Raw genomic sequence first — 27,801 nt, 5'->3', positions numbered from 1 at the left:
TATTCACAAAACAAAGCTCATGGTGCGTTTGATTCTTTGTTGTATTCCTGTTCTTTTCTTTTTTTTTTTTGAGACGGAATCTCGCTCTGTCGCCCAGGCCGGAGTGCAGTGGCGACATCTCGGCTCACTGCAACCTCTGCCTCCCGGGTTCATGCGATTCTCCTGCCTCAGCCTCCTAGGTGGGATTACAGACGCGCGCCAGCACGCCCGACTAATTTGTATTTTTGGTAGAGACGGGGTTTCGCCATGTTTGCCAGGCTGGTCTCGAACTCCTGACCGCAGGTGATCCTCCCGCCTGAGCCTCCCAAAGTGTTGGAATCACAGGCGTGAGTCACTGCGCCCGGCCTCTATTCCTTTTCGTATGGAAATGAGGTTAACTCATTTGCAGGAACCTAACGCCCGCCCTCCCCCAACTCGGATCGCCGGCGTGAACCCAGCCGCCCCGTGCTCTCCGTGTATCCCCGGATCGAGGCGCACGCATTGTTGCAAAGTCCTGTACTTAAGGATGAGATGTGCCTTTGCGTTTCGTTGTTTTGTTTTGCAACAATGCAGGTGTGAGGGATCGCAGCCCCAGTCCAGGCTCTAGTCTCCCAGCCCTCTCGCTTTCTTGGGCCTCCGGGCGCCTCAAACTTAAAACTAGGCCATTTGAAGTCTGCGAAGCGAAGGGCAGTCAGTCTTCAGGCCTAGCGGATTTGGCTGGGCTGGGTCGGGGGACCCCTGGGCTGGCGGTGGGAGCAGAGTATCGAGCGGCATTTAGGTGACGGGAGGGTTCGGGTGGGGGACGGGGGACAACCGCGGGCCTCGCTCCTCCCCGGACGGGGCGGGACGGAGAAGTCCCGCCCAGCAGGTCCCCGCCCCGGGCAGACCCGAAGGCTGCGCCCGCCTCCTTCCTGCTTCGGCAACCCCGGGCCCTGAGGGCAGGCCCCAACCGCAGAGGAGCAGGGGAGGGCAGAGGCTGGAGGGCCATGCCCTGGTCGTCCCGCGCCGCCCTCCTTCGGGACCTGGTCCTGTGCGTGCTGGGCACCGCCGCCTTCCTGCTCGACCTGGGCGCAGACCTGTGGGCCGCCGTCCAGTATGCGCTCGACGGCCGCTACCTGTGGGCGGCGCTGGTGCTGGCGCTGTTGGGCCTGGCCTCGGTGGCGCTGCAGCTCTTCAGCTGGCTCTGGCTGCGCGCTGACCCTGCCGGCCTGCATGGGTCACAGCCCCCGCGCCGCTGCCTGGCGCTGCTGCATCTCCTGCAGCTGGGTTACCTGTACAGGTGAGTGCTTCTCCCCCGGAGGGGAGGAGTGTCGGAGCTCAGCACCTGCGTCAGCTGGTCACCTGTACAGGTGACACGTCATATGCCGTCATATGCCGGGAAGGGGACTGGGAGAGGGAACCAAGTCCTGTGGGCGCCTTGCCTACAGGTGAGCGTGCAGCCCTTTATGGAAAGGGAATCCAGGTAGACTGCCTTCATCCTAGCCCTAGCTTTCCTGGCACAGGCGAAGAAACTGAGGCCCAGGGAAGAAAGGGAGGTGCTTGGGCTTTGAAGTCAGACCTCTCAGGGATCTACTTCTGGCTTTGCCCTCTCTCACCTCACTTCTGCATTTCTCTGAGCCTCAGTTTCCTCCTCCACAGAAAGGCGGTAGTCACCCTGAGACAGGTGTGACGGGCAGGCCTATTGTGAGGAGTGAGCGAAAGAGTGAGAAAGTGCCTCGTACAGTGCCTGGCCTGTAATGGCAGGGGCTGCGGACTCAGTTCAGCACCCCATGTTTCAGCACGGGCAGGGCCTTGGGAAGGCACTGACCTCTCAGTGGGGCTGTTTGGTTGCTGTTCCCGTTGGGATGGGGATAGCGCCTGCCTGTTTGGTGAAGATGAAGTGAAATGACCCTGGCTCAGAGTGAGCACTCAGCAACCTCAGCTCGCTTTGTGATGACCTGGGCCTCCCTGCGAGTTTCAGCAGCCCTGACCCCACGACAGCGCTTGTCCCTCACAGAGGCCGCCTCTCACCCTGTCTGCCTGGTTATATTCTTCCCCCTGAACCATGGCTTGCCACCCCAGACCCAGCAAGAGGGCAGAGATGGCCTCTGACTCATCCACGCCTGTGGAGCCAACCAGGGTTGGGCACGGGCTGGGTCTTGGAAAATGTGTGTGGATTCTGCTCCTGTTTGGACCTGGTGGAGCCTCGTAGAGATGGGGAAACAAACCCAGGGGTCGAAGGCATGCGATGAAGTCAGGGCAGAGGGTGGTGTGGGTTGGGATGGGGTGGCCGGGGCCAGGATCCGCTCTTGAATCCGTTTTTACAAACTCTTGAGATCTTGCTTTGACAAAGTTGCACGGGGTCTCCAGGAGTGGAGGAGAGGAGCTTTGAATGTGGCAGTTTTGCCTGAGGGATTGTAGAGATATCAGAAAACCCCGGGTGGGCATGAAGGGGTGCAGTTGTTAAGTCCTGGGCAGGCCTCCATGAGCTGTGCATCTTCGCTGCCTGTATTTCTGCTGAGCTTCAGTCAAGCAGACTATACTGGCTTTGGCTTTGGAAACGGGGTCTCTGTTCCTGCATGTGAATAGGCCGAGGCCGGGGCCTCTGCCAGGTCACTGGGGGACCACAGGCAAAGGCTCCCGCTGAGGGAGAAGCCCAGTCCGCCCTCTCTGCCTGCTCCTCAGTGTGTTCCTGGGCCCTTCCAGGGGAAGTGACAGTACATGTCTGGTGAATGAGCTTGTAATGAGTGAACGGGGTTCCCTCCCAATAGGCAACTGAGAGCAGAGTTCTGGGTGGAGGGTCCTTGGTGCATCCTCCACTTACTCTTCCTGCCTTCCGGTACCCCAGGCCTGTCTGTCCAACTTCTGGACTCTCTTAACTCTGCCCCAATCTCCATCCTTAACCCCTCAGGGCCAGCCTCTTAAATGGGATCCCTCCTTCCAATCTAACCCTCCTCCAGCCCCTCCCTGTGTGTCTGGGGCAAGGCAGAGTCTGATTCCATCTGGCCTGTGCCCAGAAGTGCCCAAGAGGCAAATGTCATCTTGCCCACAGGATCCCAGGAGATCTTGGGCACACTAAAGTTTGAGAACTACTGCCTCAGGCAACTTTATAGCATGCCTTTCCAATTCAGGTTCGGATCCAAATCCTCATTCTAGTACTTATTAGCTGCTTATAATTTTTTGTTTGCTTTTTTTTTTTTTAAAGAGGCAGGGTCTGGTCAGGCTTGGTGGCTCCTGCCTGTAATCCTAGCAGTCTGGGAGGCAAGATCACTTGAGGTCAGGAGTTCGAGACCAGCCTGCCGAATATGGCAAAAGCTCATCTCTACTAAAAATACAAAAATTAGCCAGGTGTGGTGGCGCATGCCTGTAATCCCAGCATCCCAGCTATTCCGGAGGCCGAGGCAGGAGAATTGCTTGAACCTGGGAGGTGGAGGTTGCAGTGAGCCGAGTTTGTGCTACTGCAATCTAGCCTGGGTGACAGGCGACAGAAGCAGACTCTGTCTCCAAAAAAAAAAAAAAAAAAAAAGAAAGGGCATCTGTTGTCTGGGCTGAAGTACAGTAGCACAATCATGGCTCACAGTGGCCTTGAACTCCTGGACTCAAACAATCGTCCTGCGTCAGCCTCCTGAGTAGCTTGGACTACAGGCTTGTACCACCATGCCCAACTAATTAAAAAAAATTCTTTGTAGAGATGGGGCGTGCTGTATTGCCCAGGGTGGTCTCAAACTCCTGGCCTCCAGTGATCCTCTTGCCTTGGCCTGCCAAAGTATTGGGATTACAAGCGCCCGCCACTGCCCCCAGACCTTATTAGCTTCTTGATCCTGTTTCCCCATTTGTAAAATGGGCTTTTGTGAGAAGTAAACAGGACAAGGTTTGCGATGAGCTTAGGACAGTGCTTAGCCAGCCGGAGTAGAAGGTGTATTGATCCCTTTTTTTTTTTTTTTTGAGATGGAGTCTCATTCTGTCACCAGGCTGGAGTGCGATCTCAGCTCACTGATTGATCCCTTTTTTTTTTTTTTTCTTTTGAGATGGAGTCTCATTCTGTCACCAGGCTGGAGCGCGATCTCAGCTCACTGTAACCTCCACCTTGAAGGTTCAAGAGATTCTTCTGCCTCAGCCTCCTGAGTAGCTGGGACTACAGGCGTGAACCACCACACCCAGCATTTTTTGTATTTTTAGTAGAGGCAAAGGCTTCACCGTTAGCCAGGATGGTCCCGATCTCCTGCCCTCGTGATCAGCCCGCCTTGGCCTCCCAAAGTGCTGGAATTACAGGCGTGAGCCACCGCGCCCGGCCTCGATCCCCATTTTCCAGATGAAACAAGTTCAGTGAGGTTAGGACATGGCCGACGGTCCCATAGCATGGATGTGAGGAGCCAGGTTGGGGCCTGTGTCCGTTCATTAGATGGGTGGAAGGCTGAGGGATTCACAGGACACTAACCTGGCCTCGGGACATTTGTGTATGGTGCCTAGGTGCGTGCAGGAGCTGCGCCAGGGGCTGCTGGTGTGGCAGCAGGAGGAGCCCTCTGAGTTTGACTTGGCCTACGCCGACTTCCTCTCCCTGGACATCAGCATGCTGCGGCTCTTCGAGACCTTCTTGGAGACGGCACCACAGCTCACGCTGGTGCTGGCCATCATGCTGCAGAGCGGCCGGGCTGAGTACTACCAGTGTGAGTGAAGGCCAGTGGCCAGCCCCCCTGTCGTGGCTTGGGGGGGGTCTCTCTCAAATGTCGGAACTGTTTTTATTCTTTTATAGAGGCTGCTTAGAAAACAGGAGAACAGGCTTTAGTCAGGCAGATCTGGCTTGAGACCTAAAGTCACTCTGCAGCTGTTTGAGTTTGGACAAATGCCTTGACCTCTCTGAGTATGTTCGTTCTCATTTGAAAAATGGACTTAAATCCTCCTGCCTCATAAGGTTGATGAAAGGATTGAGTGAGGTGATGCAAAGAAAGCCCATTTCCTGGTACACAAGTTCCTGGTACAGTCTCACTCTGTCATCGCCCATAGTGGAGTACAGCGGCCTGATCATGGTTCACTGCAGCCTCGACCTCCCAGGCTCAGGTGATCCTCCTGTCTCAGCCTCCTGAGTAGCTGGGACTACAGGTGTATGTCACCATGCTGGCTAATTTTTCTTTCTTTCTTTCTTTTTTTTTTTTTTTTTTTTTTTTTTGTAGAGACGAGGTCCCACTTCGTTACCCAGGCTGGTCTTGAACTCCTGAGCTCAAGTAACCTGCTACCTCAGCCTCCTAAGGTGCTGGGATTACAGGTGTCGGCCACTGTGCCTGGCACAGAAGTCTTAATTGTAATTTTTATAATTTTGAAGATAATAAAGTGTGTAAGGTGCCTGATGTAGCATAGGTAACTTTTTAGTTAAGAAACAATTTAATACGTTGGGAGGCCAAGGTGCACAGGTGGCTTGAGGCCAGAGTTGGAGACCATCCTGGGTAACATAGTGAGACCTCATCTCTTCAAACTTTTAAAAAAGAAACAGGAAACAATGTATTGAATGCCTTCATCCAGTCAGGTTTTCATTGTGCATCTCTTCTGTGCCTGCTACTGTGCTGGGGACACAGCAGTGAACAAGATGAACCCGGCCCCTGCCCTGCCAGGATAATAGACTAAAACAAGTAGCTAGGGTACAACGTGCTGAGTGACTGGAAAAGGGAGAGGCAGGTGGCGGAGGCTCACAGGGCCCCCTAAGCAAGGGTGAAGTTTATAGTGAGGAGCTTTGGGAGGGTTTTTGTCCATAAAAGGAAAGTGACTTGCCCATTTTCACAGACCCAGACAGTGGCCAAGCTGAATAGGGCCCCGACTCACATCCAATTCAGGGTCCAAGCCTTCCCCTTTGCCTTCCTCCACCCCTGCCATAAATGCCACAGTCTCTCAAAGAAGCAGTCCTCACTCTGCCGTCACTCGCTGTGTGACCCGGAGAGCCTTCCTGTGCAAGATGGAGGTTGGATTCGATCTCCAAGGGCCCTTTCGTCTTGCTAGTCTGAGTCTATATATTGATTGAAAAAACAATAATAGCGGCTGTCACAATCGAAGGCCAGCTATTAGCCAGGCCCTGTGGGAAGCGCTTACGGTCATCATTGCTCAAGTTTACAGCAGCCCTGTAGGTCTGTGCTACATTGATCTCCATTTTTAGAGAGGTGCAGAAAGGTGAGTGACTTGCCTTGGGTCACTGGGCACTCACTGGGCACGTGTTTTTGTCTGTTGAGGGTTGGGGGTGTCTAGAACCAGGGCCAAGTGCAGACAGTCTGCACTGCGAGTGTGGCAGGGGGTAAGGGGGAAAGACAGATTTTCCCTACTTTTTATTTAGCAAACATCTCTTTCGCTGCTGTTATGTGCCAGGTACTGGGCTGCTGGGGGATCCCAAGTGAGCAAGAGTCTGTTTTCTACCCTGGAGGAGCTCAGAGATAAGGAACTAGATAATTACTGTGTGATGAGACTCCAGACAGAGGTGGGTGGCATGTGACAGGGATACCTGACACAGCTGAGTGGGTGGCGTGGGGCCAGGGCGGGTGACTCCAGGGGCTCTTCAAGCTGGGCCTGTAGGGTAATGGAGTAGGCCGGGGAAGTGGGGCATGTGCTTCTGGCGACCTAACAGCCTGGGCAGAGCTTGTCACGGTCACGGAAGGTGGCATGCTGGGCAAACTGGAAAAACATCAGCCCTGCTGAGACCTGGGCGAGGCTAATGGGCACAGATCTGTTTCCAGGCTAGGAGTAGGTTCTGGGCACCTAATAGATTCCCAGTAAACATCTGTCGAATGACTGCGGTGGACAGGAACAGGGGAGGAAGCAGTCGGGAGACGTGCTGGTGCCACTTCCATCCCTCCCTGGAGGCCCTTGTGCTTCTGCTCCAGGACTGGCAACCAGGAGGTGGGATAGGACCCTAGGACCCCTGTTGTAAACTTCTGGATCTTGGAAAATCAAGACCAGGGGTCAGTCCGATGGCCTCTGGTCTTGGAGGAGAGGGGAGGGAAGTGGGGAGACTTTGTCCACACAGCAGGGACCTCTCTCCAGGCCCTGAGGGCAGCTTTAGCCAGAGCCTGTGGCCACCCCATGGGATTTTCTACTCCCCTTTTGAGACTAAGAAAGAGGGAATTGAGGCTGTTGATTTTCAGACACAAGAAAGGCTTGTGTTCTTCCCAGAAAGAAAGGGTTATGGGGCCCTGGAAGATGCCCAGGGTGCAGCCAAGGCCCAGGGGTGCTGAGTGCTGGGTGGGCCAGAAGTCACACCCTCTCACCTTTGACAAATACCACCTGCGCAGCAAAGCACTGTGGTGAGCGGCAGGCTCTATATCAGGAGTCAGAGCTTTGCTTCTGGTTATGGGAACTCACTGGCTCTTCTCCAGCTGCAGATTTGCTTTCAGCAAATGAGGGATTGTGATACCTACTCCAGGGTTGCTGCGGGGGGGGCCCCACGGTACCTGCGACCCCTGGGGAATGCCAAGCAGGCTGGCCCCAGGACTCATGGTTCTCTCCTACTCTTTGCAGGGTTTGGCATCTGCACGTCCTTCCTGGGCATCTCGTGGGCACTGCTCGACTACCACCGGGCCTTGCGCACCTGCCTCCCCTCCAAGCCCCTCCTGGGCCTGGGCTCCTCCGTGATCTACTTCCTGTGGAACCTGCTGCTGCTGTGGCCCCGAGTCCTGGCTGTGGCCCTGTTCGCAGCCCTCTTCCCCAGCTATGTGGCCCTGCACTTCCTGGGCCTGTGGCTGGTACTGCTGCTCTGGGTCTGGCTTCAGGGCACAGACTTTATGCCGGACCCCAGCTCCGAGTGGCTGTACCGGGTGACGGTGGCCATCATCCTCTATTTCTCCTGGTTCAACGTGGCTGAGGGCCATACCCTAGGCCGGGCCACCATCCACTTTGCCTTCCTCCTGATTGACAGCATTCTCCTGGTGGTCACCTGGATGACTCATAGCTCCTGGCTGCCCAGCGGGATTCCCCTGCAGCTGTGGCTGCCTGTGGGCTGCGGCTGCTTCCTTCTGGGCCTGGCTCTGCGGCTTGTGTACTACCGCTGGCTGCACCCTAGCTGCTTCTGGAAGCCCGACCCTGACCAGGTAGACGGGGCCCGGAGTCTGCTTTCCCCAGAGGGGTATCAGCTGCCTCAGAACAGGCGCATGACACGGTTAGCACAGAACTTTTTCCCCAAGGCTAAGGATGAGGCTGCTTCGCCAGTGAAGGGAGAGGTGAATGGCGTCCTTTGAAGCAGGATCAGACCCAGCTGGCAGAGATGGAGAGTGACTCTGTTGGCAGAAGGCAGGTGAGGATAAGCTAATGATGCTGCTGTGGCCTCCATGCACTCAGCAATAATGGGACGCCTGTGCTGGGCCGGGATGGTGCTGAGTGGGGCAGAGGCCTGCCTTAAAGGAGTTCACAGTGAACAAGATGAGAAAGGCTGGGCCCTGCAGGGTCAAGAGCCCCAGTTATGTACAAGACACTTTGGGAGGAAAGAAGACTACCTTTTCTTTTCCCCCTGCCATTGGTATAGCTGGTGCCCCAAAACTTCCACCTCCCTGGCCACTTCTAAAATGACTGGTATAGGTGCTGCCCCACCCCTTAGCTCCCCTATCCTGGGCTAGAAGGCCACAGGGGCTGTCCTCTAGAATTCTTCCTCCCCTCCCCCACACCATTCATTCAATTCATGAAAGAAATCTTCGTGGAGAGCAGTTTATGTGCCAGGAACATCATTCTGTCCTTACAACCTGGAACAAGACCAGCTACCACCCCAGCTTCATCCCCTACTTGCACCAACCAGTCCTGGGTTAGATCTCAAATGCCAGAAGCCAGGGATGCCCAACTCTCGGTGGCCCCAGTTAGAACCTCTGGGATCTCAGTGAAGCTGGCCTGGCCTCTGCTCCTGCTCTCAAGGGGCTGCTTTTCAACCAAGAGCCTTGTGAGCCTGGTCTGAGCCTTGTACAACCACTGAGTATTTTTTATTCCTTAGCCAGTGTACCTCCTACCTCAGAGTCTGTGTGAGAGGAAGAGAATGTGTGTCCCTGTGGGTGTCCGCAAGTGTCAGACATGTTGTTTTTAACAGTATTACTAGGTTATGATTAAAGCCTCATGAAATCCTCCAACCTAGTCTGTGTCATCAAATGAAATCTCTTATGGAGTTCAGAGCCTCAACTGGAAGAGGTCAGGGGCATAAAATCTACCTCTCAAAATTAGTCAGGGTCCATGAACAGAGAGGTCTGGCTTAGGTGGGGCTTCTCAACCTCGTGTTTGAAGTTTCAGGAGCTGGTGAGCCAGCATGGGGTTGACAGCTCAGCTGGAGATAAGAATCCAGATCTGGGCTGACTTAGTGCATCCCTCTTCACCACCAGCTCTGCTGCTGGGCCCAGCAGGAGTGGCCACAAACACATTTAGGGCCAGGAAGTGAATATAGGAGCCTGGTGAAGAAAGGTCTTCTTGCTGGGACCTCTGAGACGTTAAGTAATGAGGTGCCTTAGGGGATGCGAATGTGGTGGGTGATGGTGCTGGGGAAGTGGAACCTTTTGCTGTTCTAGGAGGTCTGTGGTTTGGAGAAACAAGGGACAGAAAAATCTCTTGAGATAGAGAAGAAAAGGTTCCAGTCACTGCTGTGATGGGATCCAGGATAGTCTCAGCTCTGTTACTATTCTGGTGGAGACACAAAAACCAGGATAAGTAAAACATTTAGTATATCAGATAGTGTTAAGTGCTGAAAGAAAAAGGGAAAGGGATAGGGAGAGAGAGTGTAGGTGTTTGTGTGTTGGGGGTGGGAATTACAACTTTATATAGAATGGCTGGGGAAGGCCTTCCTGCAGAATGGGTAAGCTGGTTAGCAGTGACTTGGGGGTGGCCTATAAATGTCATGAGAAGGAGCAGAACCTGGAGTCACTGGTAGCTTGAACCACTGTGACGGAAGGAATGATGGAATGATGCAAACAGAATTCCACAGGATGAAGAAGCACTTGTAACCACTCTGTTGGCCTGGAGCTAAAGATGACCCAGAGATGAAGGGTGGGGGCAGGGAGAGGATCTGGGAAGACGATGCTAGTGACTTTTACATACAAGCAATGGTTAGAGGCAGAAAGGATTCTGCAGATCATCCTGTCTAGTGATTTTCAGACTTTTGAATATCATGTACCTATAAAATGGCCAACATGGTTGAAACTTAATTTTAACAAAGAAAGGGCATTAAAGACTACCACCATTTGGCTGGGCATGGTGGCCCACACCTGTAATCCCAGTACTTTGGGAGGCCAAGGCGGGTGGATCACCTGAGGTTGGGAGATCGTGACCAGCCTGACCAACATGGAGAAACACCATCTCTACTAAAAATACAAAATTAGCCAGGAGTGGTGGCGCATGCCTGTAATCCCAGCTACTCGGGAGGCTGAGGCAGGAGAATCACCTGAACCCGGGAGGCAGAGGTTGCGGTCAGCCAACATCGTGGCATTGGACTCCAGTCTGCGCAACAAAAGCAAAACTCCGTCTCAAAACAACAACAAAAAACTACCACCATTTATTTTCATCATCTCATAAAAGGATGTACCAATCTTAGAACAAAGGACCATTCTTCTAATTGAATACATGTAAACATACACACACACCTGAAATTGCAGGAAGAGATGGCGATGTTTATCTCCTCTGTGCTTGGAAATCAATACTTCTAATATTTGTACTTATAACTGAGTAAGGATATAGCAGCTAACGGGTTTGTTTCAACTAATGTGCACCTAATGAGGAAAACATTTAATTACTAGAATAGGCAACTTCCTCTTCTCTGGGGAATTTTTGGAGAAATACATCTTATAGTCTGACATTTATGGTACTTGGAAGCTAGAACCCAATTCTGTTTTCCTTCATTGACTAAAAGGCAGAAAGGCTTCGTGACTGTTTTCCAGACCAGAGGGATGCAGCCAGACCCAAATCAGAGAAATGAAATGAGAATAAGTAGTTGATGTGACATGAAATCAGGGCAAATCAAATGAGGTCTGATATCAGTTTGCTAGTTTTATTGCTTTTGTGGTTTAAGTGCAGCGCGGCAAGGTACTGATTTCTCTCCTTAATAATTAAATTTCAGCACATTTGGCAGCGAGTGAAATCTTTTCTCACTCCAGTTCTAAACTTTAAAAGCAAAATATGTTTTAGAAACAATACATGCTCCCATGCAAATGACTGTAAAATATTTTCCCATGTATATTTATACCAAATGGTTTGTTCTTACTTTTTTGGTGAAATGACCCAGTTACTGAAAGGGTGACATCTTTCTAATGAACTCTTTAGAATTTTTATGAAGCCCTAATTAGGACCCCACATAGCTGGGCAACTATGCTGATCCTATTCAGAAAAGACACAGGAGCAAACTATAGAAAATAAAAACTTTATTTTTTCAAGTTCATAAGATAGTTCCCATTACATATAACATTATGGTCACGGATTCTACAGCCACAAATGCCCGCAGTCACATAAATATATCCAATCCGATCAATGCCTTTTCCTGCTAACAGAGGCATCTGAAGTCCAGAGGGAGAGTCGCATTTTGAGTAGAAGTCGTCCTTAATGGGAGGGCTCCTGTCAGTGCATTAGGAACTAGCCAAGGAGCCTTGCTTGCCAGAGCTGTCTGACTCAGGAGAGGAAGGGACAGATGGCCTGCTGACTGGGGCCGGGGCAGCACTACATTTTCTCTCTTGTGGTTTAAGATATTTTAGAATCTCGGAATTCAGACCCTATAGTGTGAGTATCTGGGGAGTTCTAACTTCTGGATGAAAAAGGAAACCAATTTAGTGGTAAGAAATAGAAGCCTGCTTAAGAGGGACCCTAACTGCCTGCCTCCTTGAGGAGTAAGGAGTCAGAGGAAGACCCTAAGCTCACCACTTGTTAGCCTAGACCATTGCTCTACCCCATACTCCTCTCCCCCGTGGTTCAGTGACACTGACAATCATTCAAGGTAGTAAACATCTAGAAGCTCCACATGCTGCAGCTAGAGTTTGTCAATCAGATTCTATTTGGAGCTTTAAAGCTGAGTTTGTGTAAACTGCGAACAAGTTGTGGCATCAGTCTCTTGGGGCAACTCACTAGCTTTACACTAGACAGGAACACCCCAAATCAAACAAAAGCCCAGATAGGCATCTAAATCTGGAGCAGGTGTCCATTCTTCTGGACACTACCAGCTGCCCCAGGGGCATTGGACAGGGTGATGCTAAGGCACAGTCAGTTTTACATTCGAAAGTCAAGCCACCTCCTCAACCCAAGACACACCTCACTCCAGACCTACTACTAGAGAGAGCCCTCACCGTGACATTACAGACCCATCTTGTGGAACCCACAGTGCCTGGCCGGGCGCAGTGGCTCATGCCTGTAATCCCAGCACTTTGGGATGCCGAGGCGAGCAGATCACCTGAGGTCAGGAGTTTTGAGAACAGCCTGGTCAACATGGTGAAACCCCGTCTCTATTAAAAATACAAAAATTAACTGGGTGTGGTGGTGGGTGCCTGTAATCTCAGCTACTCAGGAGGCTGAGGTAGGAGAATCGCTTGAACCTGGGAGGCGGAGGTTGCAGTGAGCCGAGATCACGCCACTGCACTCCAACCTGGGTGACAGAGCGAGACTCCATCTCAAAAAAAAAAAAAAAAAAAAAAAAAGAGAACCCACCATGTCCAGCTGGGGAAGGACTCATCATTTGGCTAATTTCATGAGGACTCTAATGAAGAGGGCCTTCCCCTTGATGAATGGACTCACAGTGTCCTTTGGCCCTCTACTTCCAACAGCTCTTAATCCTACCCACTTATTTTCCTTTCCAAATTTTTGTGTTGGGGTGGAGAAAAAGGCAGGGTAATTACAGACAGCACTGTGTTCCCTGGACAATTCATTTTGGCAAAAAGCCAAGAAGCTCCTGTTTTCTCTTCCATCTAAATGAGGGTGGCAACAACCAGGAATGAGCAGAGACTGCTCTGCTCAGCCTCCTTACCTCTCTTGGTTAAGTTCAAGTTACTTTTGGAGAGAGCTAAGCTAGGAAGTCAGAGCAAGAGGAAAAAAGCCATTGATAAAAGTGAGTCCAAGTTATATTCTAAAATAAAGAGCTCCCATAAGGGTGGAGAGGGAAGTATCTGTGTGTGTGCTTGTGTGCATGGTGGGGGTACCACTCCGCAGCCTCACAAACCTGAAGCGCAGCACAACAGCTGTGGCCTTTGTCCAGGACAAAAACTCAACAGCTATACTGCATTAGGGGGAGGGTTTGAGGCTTCAGAGTAGAGCTTCCTAAGATCAACCATCAAACAAGGCAGAGCAGCATCTAAGGAACTATGCTGAATACAGACCAAGGGAAGGCCTACCTCACACTACATCTCCCTCCTCCCAACCCCACAGGAAACAAGGCCAAAGAGGCAGCTAAGTAAAGGAGCACTGACTTCAGCTACTCAGCAAAAACTTACTCCTTTAAATCGTGAGTCATGAGCACTTTTCAATGAGTTCTGAAGGAATGTGTATACCAGCCTCTCTCTGTTGCTATCTGGGTGGCCTGGCATTGAAAAGAGTCTTGCCTCTTTGTGCTGCAACATCTTTGGAAATGGGTATGCAGAGTCTCTGGCGACAAGCAATTATAGCTGGGGTTGGTCAACGATGCCTCCTTCTGCGGACCAATCCTGCATCTCAATCTGAGATGCTTGTATCATCTGTCTCTTTGCAGCCTGGGAAAGGCTAAACTTCCTCAGCTCTAGGGAATTTTATCCTGCCTGAGCAGATGCCCAAATTGCTCTTGGAGGGATGGGGCATCCAACAATCATGGCTGGGCTGGAAGGCTGTGACTAGTGCCTGGGCACCCACCAATCTGCCCAGAGGTCGAGAGATGCTCCTGCATTTAGCCCAGGATTAAGTTCTGGGCCATGAAGTAGGGAATGATGCAGCACTCTCATTTAAATCAGGAAAGTCTAGCTGAGCGCAGTGGCTCATGCCTATAATCTCAACACTTTGAGAGGCCAAGGTGGGAGGATCGCTTGAGGCCAGGTGTTCGAGACCAGCCTTGGCAACAAAGTGAAACCCTGTCTGTACCTCCCCTCCCCCCACAATCAGCAAAGTCTTTCTGGCTTCCTACTTTAGAATGGGATTTGAGAAGCAGGGTTTTCCATGGGAAAATTTAAATACAGCAATCTGCTCTTCAGTTTCAGGCAGAGATCTGGAAAAATATATACCTGGGACATCCTTCATATGGCTTAGGGCTTCCACAAAGGAAGTCAAATACATTGGCAGTTTTGGCCAAAATGTAGTTATAAGCATGTTTTTAGATTTGATTTGAATTCTTGGGTCTAATACCTGGGGACTCGCCAGAGCTGCCTGGAGGTGGACATGAGGTGCAGAGGGCAGGAAAGGGGTAACAAACTAGCATTATGATGACTAAGAAGGAAGAAACTGCAGGGGCGAGCATCTGATGGGAAATGGGTACTTCTCTGCAGGAGGAACAGGTAGAACCTTTCGGTCTCAAGAGCCAAAGAAGGTGAAATTCATAAGACACTTTAGTTCCTTCTCTCCAGTTTGGAAGCTAAGCCTCCTGGGATACAGTCTGAATGAGAATCAAGCTGAAAGAGTTTTTAGGGTTGTGCCATTTGACTAAAGGGAAAAGGGACTGGAAAGAAGACTAAGGCTTCTAGATGGGAAATGCCAAAGTTTAAAGTTACTCAGTGTTCAGTGCCCCACAGTTCACCAGCTAGGAGATGGAAGAACAGGAAAGGAATCCTCCTAGAGAGCAGACCACTGGAGCAGCTACAGAGGTGCTACTGCCACAGAGAGGTATTTTAGATATTTCAATTACTATTTTCAAGACTTTACACACTTTCTTGCTAGAAAAAGAAAGTGGTGGAAACCTGTGTCAGAGATCAGACCCTTACCTATAAAAATAACATACACAGTCGCTGGAAATAAGGGAGATTCTAAGCTAAGGAGACTCTAAGACTGCAAGAGATGTTATCATAAAAGTCTGCTGCATTTATCTGATCACCACAAGTTATGAGTAATTCTCAATCTTGTCATGGACTAAGAGTGCAACTCTGCCCCAGGAATTTCCTTTTCTTTTTCATTTTTTGAAAAACAAAAACAAAAACAAAAAACAAAAAAACAAAAACAAAACACAGAAGAATTAAAAGCACTGTAGCTGCAGTGAGTCCATTGTTCTGTCTATCCAACTGTCTCCTGCTTCTGTATGGAGATGAACACGGGGCTGCAGCTCACTCTTAGCAAAAATTGCAGCTGTTGGTTCTGATTGTGTTCTCGCCAGAATTCCATGGATAAAGACAGACAGAGAAAGGGAAGGAGGGAGGGAGAGACAGAGAGAGAGAGAGGGAGAGACAGAGAGAGAGGAAGAGACAGAGACAGAGAGAGAGGGAGAGAGAGAGAGACAGAGAAAGTTCTCAGTTGGTTCCAGTCTCCAGCTCCCTTCAGGAGTGAAAAGGAGCTCAAGGGGGAAGGCTCCTCATTCCAGTTCTTAGAGAAAATCAAGCTCTAAAGCCTGGTGAAGGGATACAAGGTCTCCGTGGTTTGTGATCCTCCAGAAAGGCATGTTGTGCTGGAAAGAGAGTGGGGATAGCTGGTTAATCCAACTTCTTCTGAGAGCTTATATTAAATATTTGCCCATACTCCTTCCTTAGCACACCTCTCCCCAAGGTATATGGTAACCCTATCTATCCCTGCCTCACAGGGCTGTAATAATGATCAAATAGTCATATGTATAAGGACCTTGTACATTGCACACTTTATAAATGTGAGCAATTTTAAATAAGTTTCAGTGGTACTTTGTGCTTTTGAGAGATTACCTGTTCTAGCTATTATTTTGAAGACAGGGTCTTGCTGTGTCACCCAGGCTGAAGGGCAGTGGTGTGATTATAGCTTACTGTGGCCTTGAATCTGGGCTCAAGCAATCCTCTTACCCCAGCATCCTGAGTAGCTGGAACTACAGGCATTCCAGTTATCATACAGGGTCTTAAGGATCAAATAAAATGGCCCAGGTGAAAAATTAGTATTTGATATAAGATTATATTGTCTTATGGATGGTTAATTTCTTGTAAGTTTCAGAACTACAAGACCTAAATCTTTTCTATGTCCAAGACGGAGAATGTACAGATCTGGGAAATAATAATCTCATTATATTATGTAGTCAGAATCATGTCCAGAATACTGTGTGCTGTTCTGGAGGCCATATTTTACTTTTTATTTTATTTTGAGACAGGGTCTCATTCTGTCACCCAGGCTGGAGTGTAGTGGTACGAACATGGCTCACTGCAGCCTTGACCCCCTGAGCTCAAGTGATCCTCCCACCTCAGCCTCCCAAGTAGCTGGGACTAAAGGCATGTGCCACTACACCTGGCTAATACTTTATTTCTTGCAGAGATGAAGCCTCAATATATTGTCCAGGCTGGTCTTGAACTCCTGGGCTCAAGCAATCCTCCCACCTTGGCCTCCCAAAGTGCTAGCGATTACAGGCACGAGCCACTGTGCCTGGAGGCCATATTTTTAAATTAAGTTAAATTTATTTTTTATATTTTTTGAGACAGAGTCTCGCTCTTTTGCCCAGGCTGGGGTGCAGTGGTGCTACCTTGGCTCACTGCAACCTCCACTCCCAGGTTTAAGTGATTCTCATGTGGAGGCCATATTTTAAAGGAGGGCTTTGATAAACCCAAGTGTTGGAAACCATGTTCTATGAAGCTGAGGAGATTAATGTTCCTATCATCTAGTTGAAACTGGTTCCAAATTACTCAGAATATTGAGGTGCTAGAACACAGTTGTTTTGGCATATACCCTAGTTGTTTTTTTTTTTTTTTTGAGACGGAGTCTCGCTGGGTCACCCAGGCTGGAGTGCAGTGGCGCGATCTCGGCTCACTGCAAGCTCTGCCTCCCGGGTTTACGCCATTCTCCTGCCTCAGCCTCCGAGTAGCTGGGACTACAGGCGCCCGCCACCACGCCTGGCTAGTTTTTTGTATTTTTAGTAGAGACAGGGTTTCACCGTGTTAGCCAGGATGGTCTCGATCTCCTGACCTCGTGATCCACCCGCCTTGGCCTCCCAAAGTGCTGGGATTACAGGCTTGAGCCACCGCGCCCGGCACCCTAGTTGTTTTTTAAGCCAGCTGCTCACACATAATATTTAAAAGGCTATTAACATACAGAAGAGGAAACCGATTTGTTATGTTCAAGAATGCCAGACTAGAGGCCAGGTGCAGTGGCTCATGCCTGCAATCCCAGCACTTTGGGAGGTTAAGGTGGGTGGATCACTTGAGGTCAGGAGTTTGAGACCAGCCTGGCCAACATGGCAAAACGCTGTCTCTACTGAAAATTTAAAAATTAGCTGGGAGTGGTGGTGTGCACCTATAGTCCCAGCTACTTGGGAGGCTGAGGCACGAGAATTGCTTGAACCCAGAGGCGGAGGCTGAAGTGAGCCAAGATCATACCACTGCACTCCAGCCTGGGCAATGGAGCGAGACTCTATCTCAAAAACAAAACAAAACAAAAAAAAGAATGCCAGCCTAGTATATGAAGGTAGAGAAATTTTTGCTCAGTAGAAGGGGGAACACCCTAACAGTTTGGTTGACCCCTCAGTGGAATAGGCTACTGGGAACCAATGCCCTCATCCTTGGGCATATTCAAGCAAGGACTAGAGAGACTTCTGTCAGAAAGGCTGCAGAAAAGATCCTTCACAGAGTATAGCTTGAACTGGATAAAGTGCTAAGGCATTTTCCAGTCGGTATATACTTTTTTGGTTTGTTTTTTTGTGACAGAGTCTTGCTCTGCTGCCGAGGCTGGAGTGCAGTGGCGCAATCTCGGCTCACTGCAACCTCCGCCTTCAGGGTTCAAGCAATTCTCGTGCCTCAGCCTCCCGAGTAGCTGGGATTACAGGAATGCACCACCATGCCCGGCTAATTTTTATATTTTTAGTAGAGACGGGATTTCATCATGTTGGCCAGGCTAGTTTCTAACTCCTGACCTCAGGTGATTTGCCTGCCTCGGCCTCCCCAAGTGTTAGGATTATCGGCGTGAGCCACTGTGCCCAGCCACAATGGTGTATTCTATTGTAGATGATTCTAGACATTGTCAGAGTTACCAACTCTGCTGATGACTTGAGTTGTTCTTTCTCTCCCCCATACCCTTCTTCAGACCAGGAAACACTGATGCGTATACCCACTAGTGTCTTTCCCAAAGAGGGCAACAAGAAGCACATTAGAATTAAAGCTTCATAACATATGCGAAAAAATAAGGATCCCTGAATTGCTACATAAAGTAGCAAACGGAAACATGAGATAATAATGCCGACTGATTACCAATCTCATACTTTATTATAGTTGCTAAGATTTCTACTTAACTGGATGAAGAGTATCAGGGCAGTTGGTTCTAGCTGGCAACCCAATGCCTCCAGGTCTAAGAAATAGAGTTGCTAGAAGAAAATAAATTGGGGTAGGGAGGGAAAGAACTTCTACAGATCCATTTAGCAGATGAGGATAATTGTTCAAAGTCACATAGCTGATACACAGATGGGATTTTAGGTTCTATAGCCAAGACTCTTTCATCTACTGTTTCGTATATCAAGAAGGGGTGACCTGGGTTGGGCGTGGTGGCTCAAGGCTGTAATCCCAGCACTCTGGGAGGCTGAGGCAGGTGGATCACAAAGTCAGGAGTTCAAGACTAGCCTGGCCAATATGGGAAACCCCGTCTCTACTAAAAATACAAAAATTAGTTGGGCACGGTGGCAGGTGCCTATAGTCCCAGCTACTTGGGAGGCTGAGGAAAGAGAATTGCTTGAATCCAGGAGGCAGAGGTTGCAGTGAGCCGAGGTCATGCCACTGCACTCCAGCCTGGGAGACAGAGTGAGACTCCGTCTCAAAAAAAGAAAATAAATAAATAAATAAATAAGGGATGACCTGAAGTTGGGACCTGTATAGTGATGGGGTTAACATCAGAGCAATCTTTCCAGGGCTCAAAGGCAGGAAAGACGTTCTCTACAGAAAGAGCTATTGGTTGTACTGTCTGAGAACTTGAATAATGGAAAAGAAAGAAAGATTAGCCTTTTTGCAGTCAAGTCTGATGCTTGAGAAGGCACTGTCTTTGAAGATGGAAGATGGGGCACATCTCAGGTTGAATGATGGGATCCCTGTAGAACGGCTTAAAGATTTTAAGATTCTTGAGTGACAGGGAGGAAAAGGAAGGGATGGATCTAAAACTTAAAAGGAAAAACTCCATCTGGAGAAAAAAAAGACCCTCTTTTTCTTTAAAGAAAAATGGGAGAGGAAGAAAGAGAAGATACTATAAATGCATAATAGATTGCTAAGATTTTGTAGTTTTTCTCATTTTTTCTAATTACTTGATGTACAAGTAATTACAAGTATAGACTAGTTACTTGTAATTACCACAAGTAATTACAAGTATAGACTATTTTTCTTTACCATGGTTACCTGTTTGGCTGCAATTTCTTCATCTCGTCCATCTCCAATCACTACATATGTGACTTTCTTTCCAAACCTTGACACAATCCTCTCAAAGCAGCTCTCCTTACCTGATGAGAAAAAGAAATTTCCTGTTAGAATACTCTTTTCAAAACCAAAGAAGAGGGCTGCTGCTAGGTTCACCTGCCTGTGCTTAGGTGGACTAAATGACAGCCCACGTAGTTTGCTTTCTGGGGAGTAGGGATGGGAGCTAGAGATCCAGTAGACCCTCTACCCAAGGAATGTGAAGTTGTGCCATTAAAACAACTTGGCCAGGCACGGTGGCTCAATGCCTGTAATCCCAGCACTTTGGGAAACCGAGGCAGGTGGATCACCTGAGATCGGGAATTTGAGACCAGCCTGACCAACAATGGAGAAACCATGTCTCTACTAAAAAACAAAATTAGCTGGGCGTGGTGGTACATGCCTGTAATCCCAGCTACTCAGGAGGCTGAGGCAGGAGAATCACTTGAACCTGGGAGGCGGAGGTTGCAGTGGGCCAAGATCGCACCATTGCACTCCAGCCTGGGTAACAACAGTGAAACTCTGTCTCAACAAAACAAAACAAAACAAAACTTATTTTAACCTTCACATTGAGGGTGAAGTCCCTAAGATCTTAGTGGGAGGGAATTTCTATAAATGGGAGGGATTCATAGGTTTAGTAACTTGCCCCTAGATCACAAACAAGCAAGTAGCTAGAAGTTGGGGCCCCTGACTCCAAATCTAGGCTCTGATCACTGTACCATAATGAATGAATGATTTTTGAGGTGAAATGTTTTAGGGTAGAAAAGAGAAATGAAAACACAAGGCTCTGATTTCTTGTCAGAAACAATAACAAACAAAAAGCCATTTCCTTCCAATTCTTCATTTCCCAGAAACAGTCCTGTGTATGGGCCTCATGTCTTTCAGTGAGAGAAGAGCCCCAGCATGGAATTGAGAACAGTGACCAATAAATACGGCAGCAACATTTGTCATATCTGGAACCTCCTTACTTACTGCATCTTGAGTTGTAACCAAGATATTGCATCACTGAAATTGACCTTGGGAAATGGGTGATTTAAATCCATTTCTCAGAACTGCAGACGGTTTTGAGAAACATGGCAGTGTTGTATCAAAACTCAAATCCCATCTGCAATCAACAACTAAAACATGCACAGATCATACTGCTGTGGGAAAGATACTTTATTTGTATAAATAAAAGGAAGTTATATCCCTTGCTCTTTTTGTCTCCCTGCTTCTGCCACCTTCTTCAGTTAAGCAAGGTCCTAACTTTGGCATTCTTCTTCATCCTGCTCTATCAACCTTCTTGTTCCTTCCCCTTGCCCAATACAGTGACTTAGCACCAGGGTTCCTGCGTAAATAAGATAAAAGCTGCCTCTTCCTCGAGACACTTGACTGCCATCTGCTGGAAAATCATTATAATATATAAATACACAAATCTAAGATAACGTAATTGGCCAGAACTTATATTTCCATATTCAGAAGTCCTACTTGGCACAGGAGAAGTCATGCAGATATATAACTGCCAATTTCTGACATCCTTACCCCAGTGGCACTTCAAAACAGATGGACTAGTCAACTGGACAAGATACTAGTCTACTCTGGGCTCAGCTGACCACTTATAATACAAGGCTTGGCTTAGGCGCACTCGGGTCTCTCTTAGTGCTAACATTTTACATAGAATTCTCTTGCCTTACATTCATATGAGGGATTCAATCAATGTTTGCTGAGTAAATTCATATTAATCTCACAAATGATTCAGTAGAGGACTGTAGTCCAGGTCTTATGCCTCAATTCAGTTCAAACATTAAACCGTTCAACTAATAATAAATTCTTATTATGTTCAAGGTGTTGAAGAGTTCTTTAATTCCATTTCACCCATTACAGCTTTACAAACTAAGCCAACCTCCACCAGATGCACAGTCTACTATGATCTGTCTGCAGCAAAAAAACTCTTTTAAGTGAGTCAGATTTGACTTTCTTGTAAGACTCAACAAAGGCAGTAACTCATATTTTGAGGGTAAGAACACAGACATTTTCATTGTCCTGGCATACAATGATCCAGGATGAAACATACTCTGTAATGTCTCCTTTAAAAGGATTAAGAAGCCAAGAGAGTTATTAACAGCTCAAAGTAAAGAAGCAGCTCCATGAAAATAGGACTCACTCCAATACAGTTGGTAAAATACTTCCATTTATACTCTCAAAACAATTCTGAATACGAGCTTTCCTGTTCAGGAGGATGAGGCCAGTGACTAATCAGTTAACCAAATGTCAAGCAATTGAAGCTGGTGAACTGTAAGATCAGCCAAGTCTTTGGAGAATATTAGTCCCTGGGTTGTCTCTATTAAAATATTTCTGGCCATGGGCAGTGGCTCATGTCTGCAATCCCAGCACTTTGGGAGGCCTAAGGCAGGAGGATCACTTGAGCACAGGAGTTTGAGATTAGCTTGGGCAACACAGTGGGATCTCTTCCCTATAAAAAGTTAAAAAATTAGCTGGGTATGGTGGTGAAGCACGCCGGAAGTCCTGGCTACTCAGGAGGCTGATGTGGGTAGATCGCTTGAGCATGGGAAGGTTAAGGTTGCAATGGGCTATGATCGTGCCACTGCACTCCAGCCTAGGTACCAGAGTGAGACCCTGTCTCAAGAAAACCCCCCAAAACAAACTTCTGACATTTTCAGAAATTATTTTGAGAATTCTCTTTAATGTCCCCAAATCACAGAATGGCCATTAAGAGAACTATATTTTGCTATCATTTCAGAGGAAGTGAAAAAGTATTTCTTCTCCTTGCTCCCATTTCACAGTTCTGTGAAGAAAAGCCTCAAGCCTTGGTAACTGTGGTTACCATGGCACCAGATCCCACTGCAACCTTGCAAATTAGCTCTGGATGAACTGAGACTGAGGAAAATCACCAAATAAGCACACTTACTGACAGAGGGAATGAGATCATTTACATAAGCCTGATGAGCCTGCGGGTGCCAGGTCTCAGTACAATAAGCACTACAGAAAATCTGTCTTTCAGATGTGGAAGACTCAGTGAGGGCTCTGGGTTCCTATGATATACATAATGCAACCGGCAGCATTAACAATATCTGAAGGGAGCTCTCATATATGTTCCCTTCCACCCAATCCCTAGGAAATGAAGTAATTCAACCATACAAAAAAGCATGGAGAATTACCAGCCTTGACAACAAAGTGAGACCCCATTTCTACAAAAAACAGGAAAAGTTAGGCATGGTGGTGTGCACCTATAGTCCCAAGCTACTTCAAAGGCTGAGGTGGGAGGGTTGCTTGAGCCAGGGAGGTCGAGGCTGTAGTGAGTTGTGATCACTGAACTCCAGCCTGGCGAGACCCTGTCTCAAAAAAAAAGAAAAAAATGCCTACCACCAATGAAGCTTTGTAAAATCTTAACACTTCATAGTTGCTGTATTTATTTACTTATTTATGAGACAAAGTCTTGCTATGTCATTCAGGCTGAAGTACAGTGGCACAATCATAGCTCACTGCAGTCTCAAACTTGTGGGCTGAAGTGCTCCTCCCACCTTAGCCTCCAGAGTACCTAGGATTATAGGTACAAGCCATCACACCTGGCTAATTTTTTTTTTTTTTTTTTTTTGAGACAGAGTCTTGCTCTGTTGCCCAGACTGGAGTGCAGTGGTGTGATCTTGGCTCACTGCAACATCCACCTACCAGGCGCAAGCAATTCTCATGCCTCAGCCTCCCGAGTAGCCGGGACTACAGGTGCCCCCTACCATGCCCAGCTGATTTTAGTAGAGACTGGGTTTCACCACATTGCCCAGGGTGGTCTTGAACTCCTGAGCTCAGGTATCCGCCCGCCTCAGCCTCCCAAAGTGCTAGGATTACAGGCGTGAGCCACGGCTCCTGGCCACACCTGGCTAATTAAAAAATTTTTTTTGTAGAGATGGGGTCTATGTTGTCCAGGCTGGTCTCAAACTCCTGGTCTCTAGTGACTCTCCCACCTCAGCTACTCACAGCCCTGGGATTACAGGCGTGAGCCACTCCACCTGACCCTTATAGTTGCTTTAGATTAAAAAAAAAAAATCAAGACATTACAGAACTTCTCAAATACCCCTAAAATGTAAATATTTTAAATCTTTATATAAATATTACATACTGTACATTTATCTGTCTACAATGTTTTTTGTTCATCAGTTTTTCTTTTTTTTTTGAGACAGAGTCTTGCTCTGTTGTCCAGGCTGGAGTGCAATGGTACGATCTCGGCTCACTATCATCTCTGCCTCCTGGGTTCAAGCGATTCTCCTGCCTCAAGTGCCCGAGGAGCTGGGATTACAGGCGCACACCACCACGCCCAGCTCATTTTTGTATTTTTTTTTTTCTTTTTTTTGAGACGGAGTCTCGCTCTGTTGCCCAGGCTAGAGTGCAGTGGCCAGATCCAGCCCACTGCAAGCTCTGCCTCCCAGGTTCACACCATTCTCCTGCCTCAGCCTCCCGAGTAGCTGGGACTACAGGCGCCCGCCACCTCGCCCGGCTAGTTTTTTGTATTTTTTTTTTTAGTAGACACGGGGTTTCACCGTGTTAGCCAGGATGGTCTCGATCTCCTGACCTCGTGATCCGCCCATCTCGGCCTCCCAAAGTGCTGGGATTACAGGCTTGAGCCACTGCGCCCGGCCTAATTTTTGTATTTTTAGCAGAGATGAGGTTTCACCATGTTGGCCAGGAAGGTGATCCACCCACCTTGGTCTCCCAAAGTGCTGGGATTACAGGCGTGAGCCACCGCACCCTGCCTACTGTTTTTCATATTAATCCTTATGAGTATATGTAATTTTACTTCATCCACTTTTAACTGCAATATAGCATTCTGTTGTTTGATTATATCTATCAATTTTCTGTTCATGGACAGGTTTACAGACCAGTTATTTTCTATTATGAATAAGGGTGCATCAAAAAAATCCTTGTACATGTCTCCTTGCGCATGTGAGAATTACTCAAAGGTAGAGGTTAGCAAACTTTTTCCATAAAGAGTCAAACAGTATATAGTATATATTTCAGGCTCTGCAGGCCCTATGGTCCCTGTTCAAACTATTCAGCTCTGCTACTATAGTGTGAAAGCAGCTGTATAAATAAGTGGGCATGGTTTCAATAAAAACTTACACAAACAGCCAGAGGGTAGGATTTAGCCCATGGACTGTAATTTGCAGACCCCTGCTCTAAAGTATATACATATATCTCTTAAAAGTGGAATTGCATGATCAAAGGGTTATATACACCTCAAACTTCATTAGACATTAACGTTCTCCAAAGCAGGTTATATCCATTTTCAATTCCATTTGCAGAGTCAGAGTTCCCATTACATTGTTAGATTTAAATTTTTGTCTATCTGATGGCTGGAAAATGCACCATATTTAAATTTGCATCTTCTTAATTTGCAGTTCCTTAATTTGTGAGGTTAAGGACTTATTCATATATTTACTGACAGTTTTGTTTCCCTTTTCGGCAAACTGGTTGTTTCAAGGTTTTTGCCTATTTTTCTATATTCAAAATTGTCTCTTGCTTACTGATTTGCAGGAGTTCTTTGTAGATTCTGCATTCTTTTTCTTTTTTTTTCTTTTGAGATGGAGTTTTGCTCTTGGTGCCCAGGCTGGAGTGCAATGGTGCAATCTTGCTTGGCTCACTGTAACCTCGGCCTCCCGGGTTCAAGCGATTCTCCTGCCTCAGCATCCCGAGTAGCTGGGATTACAGGCATGTGCCACCACGCTCAGTTAATTTTGTATTTTTACTAGAGATGGGTTTTCACCATGTTGGTCAGGCTGGTCTCGAACTCCTCACCTCAGGTGATCCACCCACCTTAGCCTCCCAAAGTGCTGGGATTACAGGTGTGAGCCACTGAGCCTGGCAGGAGTTCTTTATAGACTCTGTATTCTAACTGCCAATTAAATGTGTTGTAAATACCTTCTCCCAAAACGTGGCTTGTCTGGTTACCTTTTTTCAAGAGACAAGGTCTCCTTTTGTTGCCCAGGCTAAAGTGCAGTGCAGTGGCACAGTCACAGCTCACTGCGGCCTCCTTGAACTCTTGGGTTCAAGTGATCCTCCTGCCTTAGCCTCTTGAGTAGCTGGGATTATAGGTACTCGCCACCACACCTGGCTAATTTTTATTTTTGTAGAGATGGGGCCTCACTATGTTACCCAGGATGGTCTTGAACTCCTGGCCTAAAGTGATGCCTTAGCCTCCCAAAGTACTGGAATTGAAGGCATGAGTCACTGTGCCCAGTTTGTCACTTTATGTTATATTTAACTGTATGTAAAATTAAGAGTTCCATGTAATCAATAATTTTTTTTTTTTTGGCTTTTTATACTATCTTTTGATTCTTAAAAGAGGTCCATCCTCACCTTAAGATCATACAGATACTCTTCTATATTTTCTTCTAAAAATTAAAAAACTTACCTTTCATGGTAAGTTTTTAATCTACCTGTAATTTATTTTTGCATATAACGTAAAGAAGGGAAACAATTCTGCCTTATTTTTCTATACAGATAATCCAATTATCGTAGCATCACTGATTGAAGGTAAATTCCATGAGGACAGAGGATTTTTGTCACTGCTGTATTCCTACTGCCTTGGCGTTGCCTAGCACACAATAGGCACCATTATTATTTTTCCTCATCTAGTGGATCGTTTCCATTTGCATATAAAATAGATATAATTTCTCTTATGAATCTTATAAATCCTCTGAAGTTCATATACCTCTAGAGCCACTACTTCATTTTTTTGTTCTTCTCCAAACAAACCTCCTCTAAAGAGTTGTATAGTTCCCTTCTCCAACTCTCTTTCCATTCTCTCGCATTTACTAATAAGTTAGTAAAAATATTAAAACAGGTCGAATAAAAATATTGTTATACCAGTTCTATAAAATGTCAATTCTCTTAAACTACTTCCAATTAGGGTTTAATCCCGGTCACTCCCCTAATCAAACTGCATGTCAAAGCTATTAATGACCTTCATGTAGCTAAAAATAATCTTCAATTCAATTCTCAAGTCTTTCTTTTTTTTTTTCAGGGTCTCACTCTGCTGCCCAGGCTGGAGTGGCGTAATCACGGCTCACTGCAGCTTTGACCACCTGGGCTCCAGCAATTGTCCCAGCTCAGCCTCCCAAGTAGCTGGGACTACAGACATGCTCCACCACTCCCAGCTAATTAAAAAACAAACAAACAAAACAACAACTATGTAGCCCAGGCTGGTCTTGAACCCCTGGGCTCAAGCAATCCTTCTGCCTCAGCCTCTCAAAGTGCTGGGATTACAGGCGTGAACCACTGTACCTGGCCCTTGGGTCTCATTTGACCCATCAACAACATTAGAATGAGTCCATCAGTCTTCCTTCATTCTTTCAAGACACGATTTTTCTCATTCTCCTCCTGCCTGCCCTGGCGGGAGTGCAGTAGCGTGATCTCGGCTCACTGCAACCTCCACCTCCCAGGCTCAAGCAATTCTCCTGCCTCAGCCTCCCAAGTAGGTGGGATTACAGGCTCACGCCACCATGCCTGGCTAATTTTGTATTTCTGGTAGAGACAGCGTTTCACCATTGTGGCCAGGCTGCTCTTGAACTCCTGACCTCAAGTGATCCACCTGCCTCAGCCTCCCAAAGTGCTGGCATTACAGGTATGAGCCACTGCACCTGGCATCTCTTAACAATTATAATTATTATTATTATTATTTTGAGATGGAGTCTCACTTCATCACCCACGCTGGAGTGCAGTGGTGCGATCTCGGCTCACTGCAACCTCCGTCTCCCAGGTTCAAGGGATTCTCCTGCCTCAGCCTCCTGAGTAGCTAGGACTACAGGCATGTGCCACCACACCCAGCTAATTTTTTGTGTTTTTAGTAGAGATGGGGTTTCACTGTGTTAGCCAGGATGGTCTCGATCTCCTGACCTCGTGATTCACCTGCCTCAGCCTCCCAAAGTGCTGGGATTACAGGTGTGAGCCACTGCACCTGGCCTCTTAACAATTTTTAAGTGTAAAGTTCCGTCATGTTAACTATTGTATAACAGATGTCTGGAATGTTTTCATTTTGCATGACTGCAACTCTACATCTGTTGAACAACTCCCATTTCCCTTCCCCTCCAGCCTCTGGCAGTTATCATTCTACTTTCAGTTCTATGCATGTGATTACTTTACAAGTCTCATATAAATGTAATCACATAGTATTTGTCTTTTTGTGATTGCCTTATTTCACTTTTAGCATGTCTTCAAGGTTCATCCATGATGCTGCCTGTGACAGAATTTCCTTCCTTTTTAAGGTCAAATAATATTTCACTGTATGTGTATACCACAGTTTGTTTATCCATTCATCCACATTTGACGTTTGATGTGCTTCTAAGCTCTGAACTATTGTGAATAATGCTGTTATAAACATGAGTGTGCAGATATCTCTTTG

General features: G+C 47.5%; 2 protein-coding genes across 7 annotated transcripts in view; one reads left to right on the top strand and one right to left on the bottom strand.

Moving 5' to 3' along the window:
* Window positions 1–11: 11 nt before the first annotated feature.
* XKR8 (XK related 8) lies at window positions 12–27,485 on the top strand. 3 transcript variants are annotated; one of them, XM_007979793.3, is made up of 4 exons: window positions 12–1,258; window positions 4,429–4,625; window positions 7,453–8,021; window positions 8,100–9,041. In XM_007979793.3, the coding sequence occupies exons 1-4, from the start codon at window positions 966–968 to the stop codon at window positions 8,166–8,168; spliced, it is 1,128 nt and encodes a 375-aa protein (XP_007977984.1). In that variant the 5' UTR covers window positions 12–965; the 3' UTR covers window positions 8,169–9,041. The 3 variants fall into 3 exon arrangements, 2 of the variants coding, with proteins under 2 accessions (XP_007977984.1, XP_007977982.1); XR_012089743.1 differs by adding an exon at window positions 26,425–27,485 and having other exon boundaries at window positions 14–1,258; window positions 7,453–8,224; XM_007979791.3 differs by having other exon boundaries at window positions 15–1,258; window positions 7,453–9,041.
* The window catches only part of EYA3 (EYA transcriptional coactivator and phosphatase 3), a 120,787-nt gene continuing 104,283 nt past the window's right edge, over window positions 11,298–27,801 (bottom strand). For 3 of the 4 annotated variants that reach the window (XM_073007630.1, XM_007979797.3, XM_007979799.3), the window contains 2 exons: window positions 19,356–19,456; window positions 11,298–15,484 (listed from right to left, as the gene is read on the bottom strand). In XM_073007630.1, the coding sequence (XP_072863731.1) occupies window positions 15,404–15,484; window positions 19,356–19,456 (182 nt within the window). In that variant the 3' untranslated portion in view covers window positions 11,298–15,403. The other variant, XM_073007631.1, reaches the window with a different exon arrangement.

The sequence above is a fragment of the Chlorocebus sabaeus genome, chromosome 20 (genome assembly GCF_047675955.1).
Source record: "Chlorocebus sabaeus isolate Y175 chromosome 20, mChlSab1.0.hap1, whole genome shotgun sequence".
Taxonomy (NCBI): domain Eukaryota; kingdom Metazoa; phylum Chordata; class Mammalia; order Primates; family Cercopithecidae; genus Chlorocebus; species Chlorocebus sabaeus.
The sequence above is the reverse complement of the archived record's forward strand: the minus strand, read 5'-3'. Positions and strand labels throughout refer to the sequence as shown.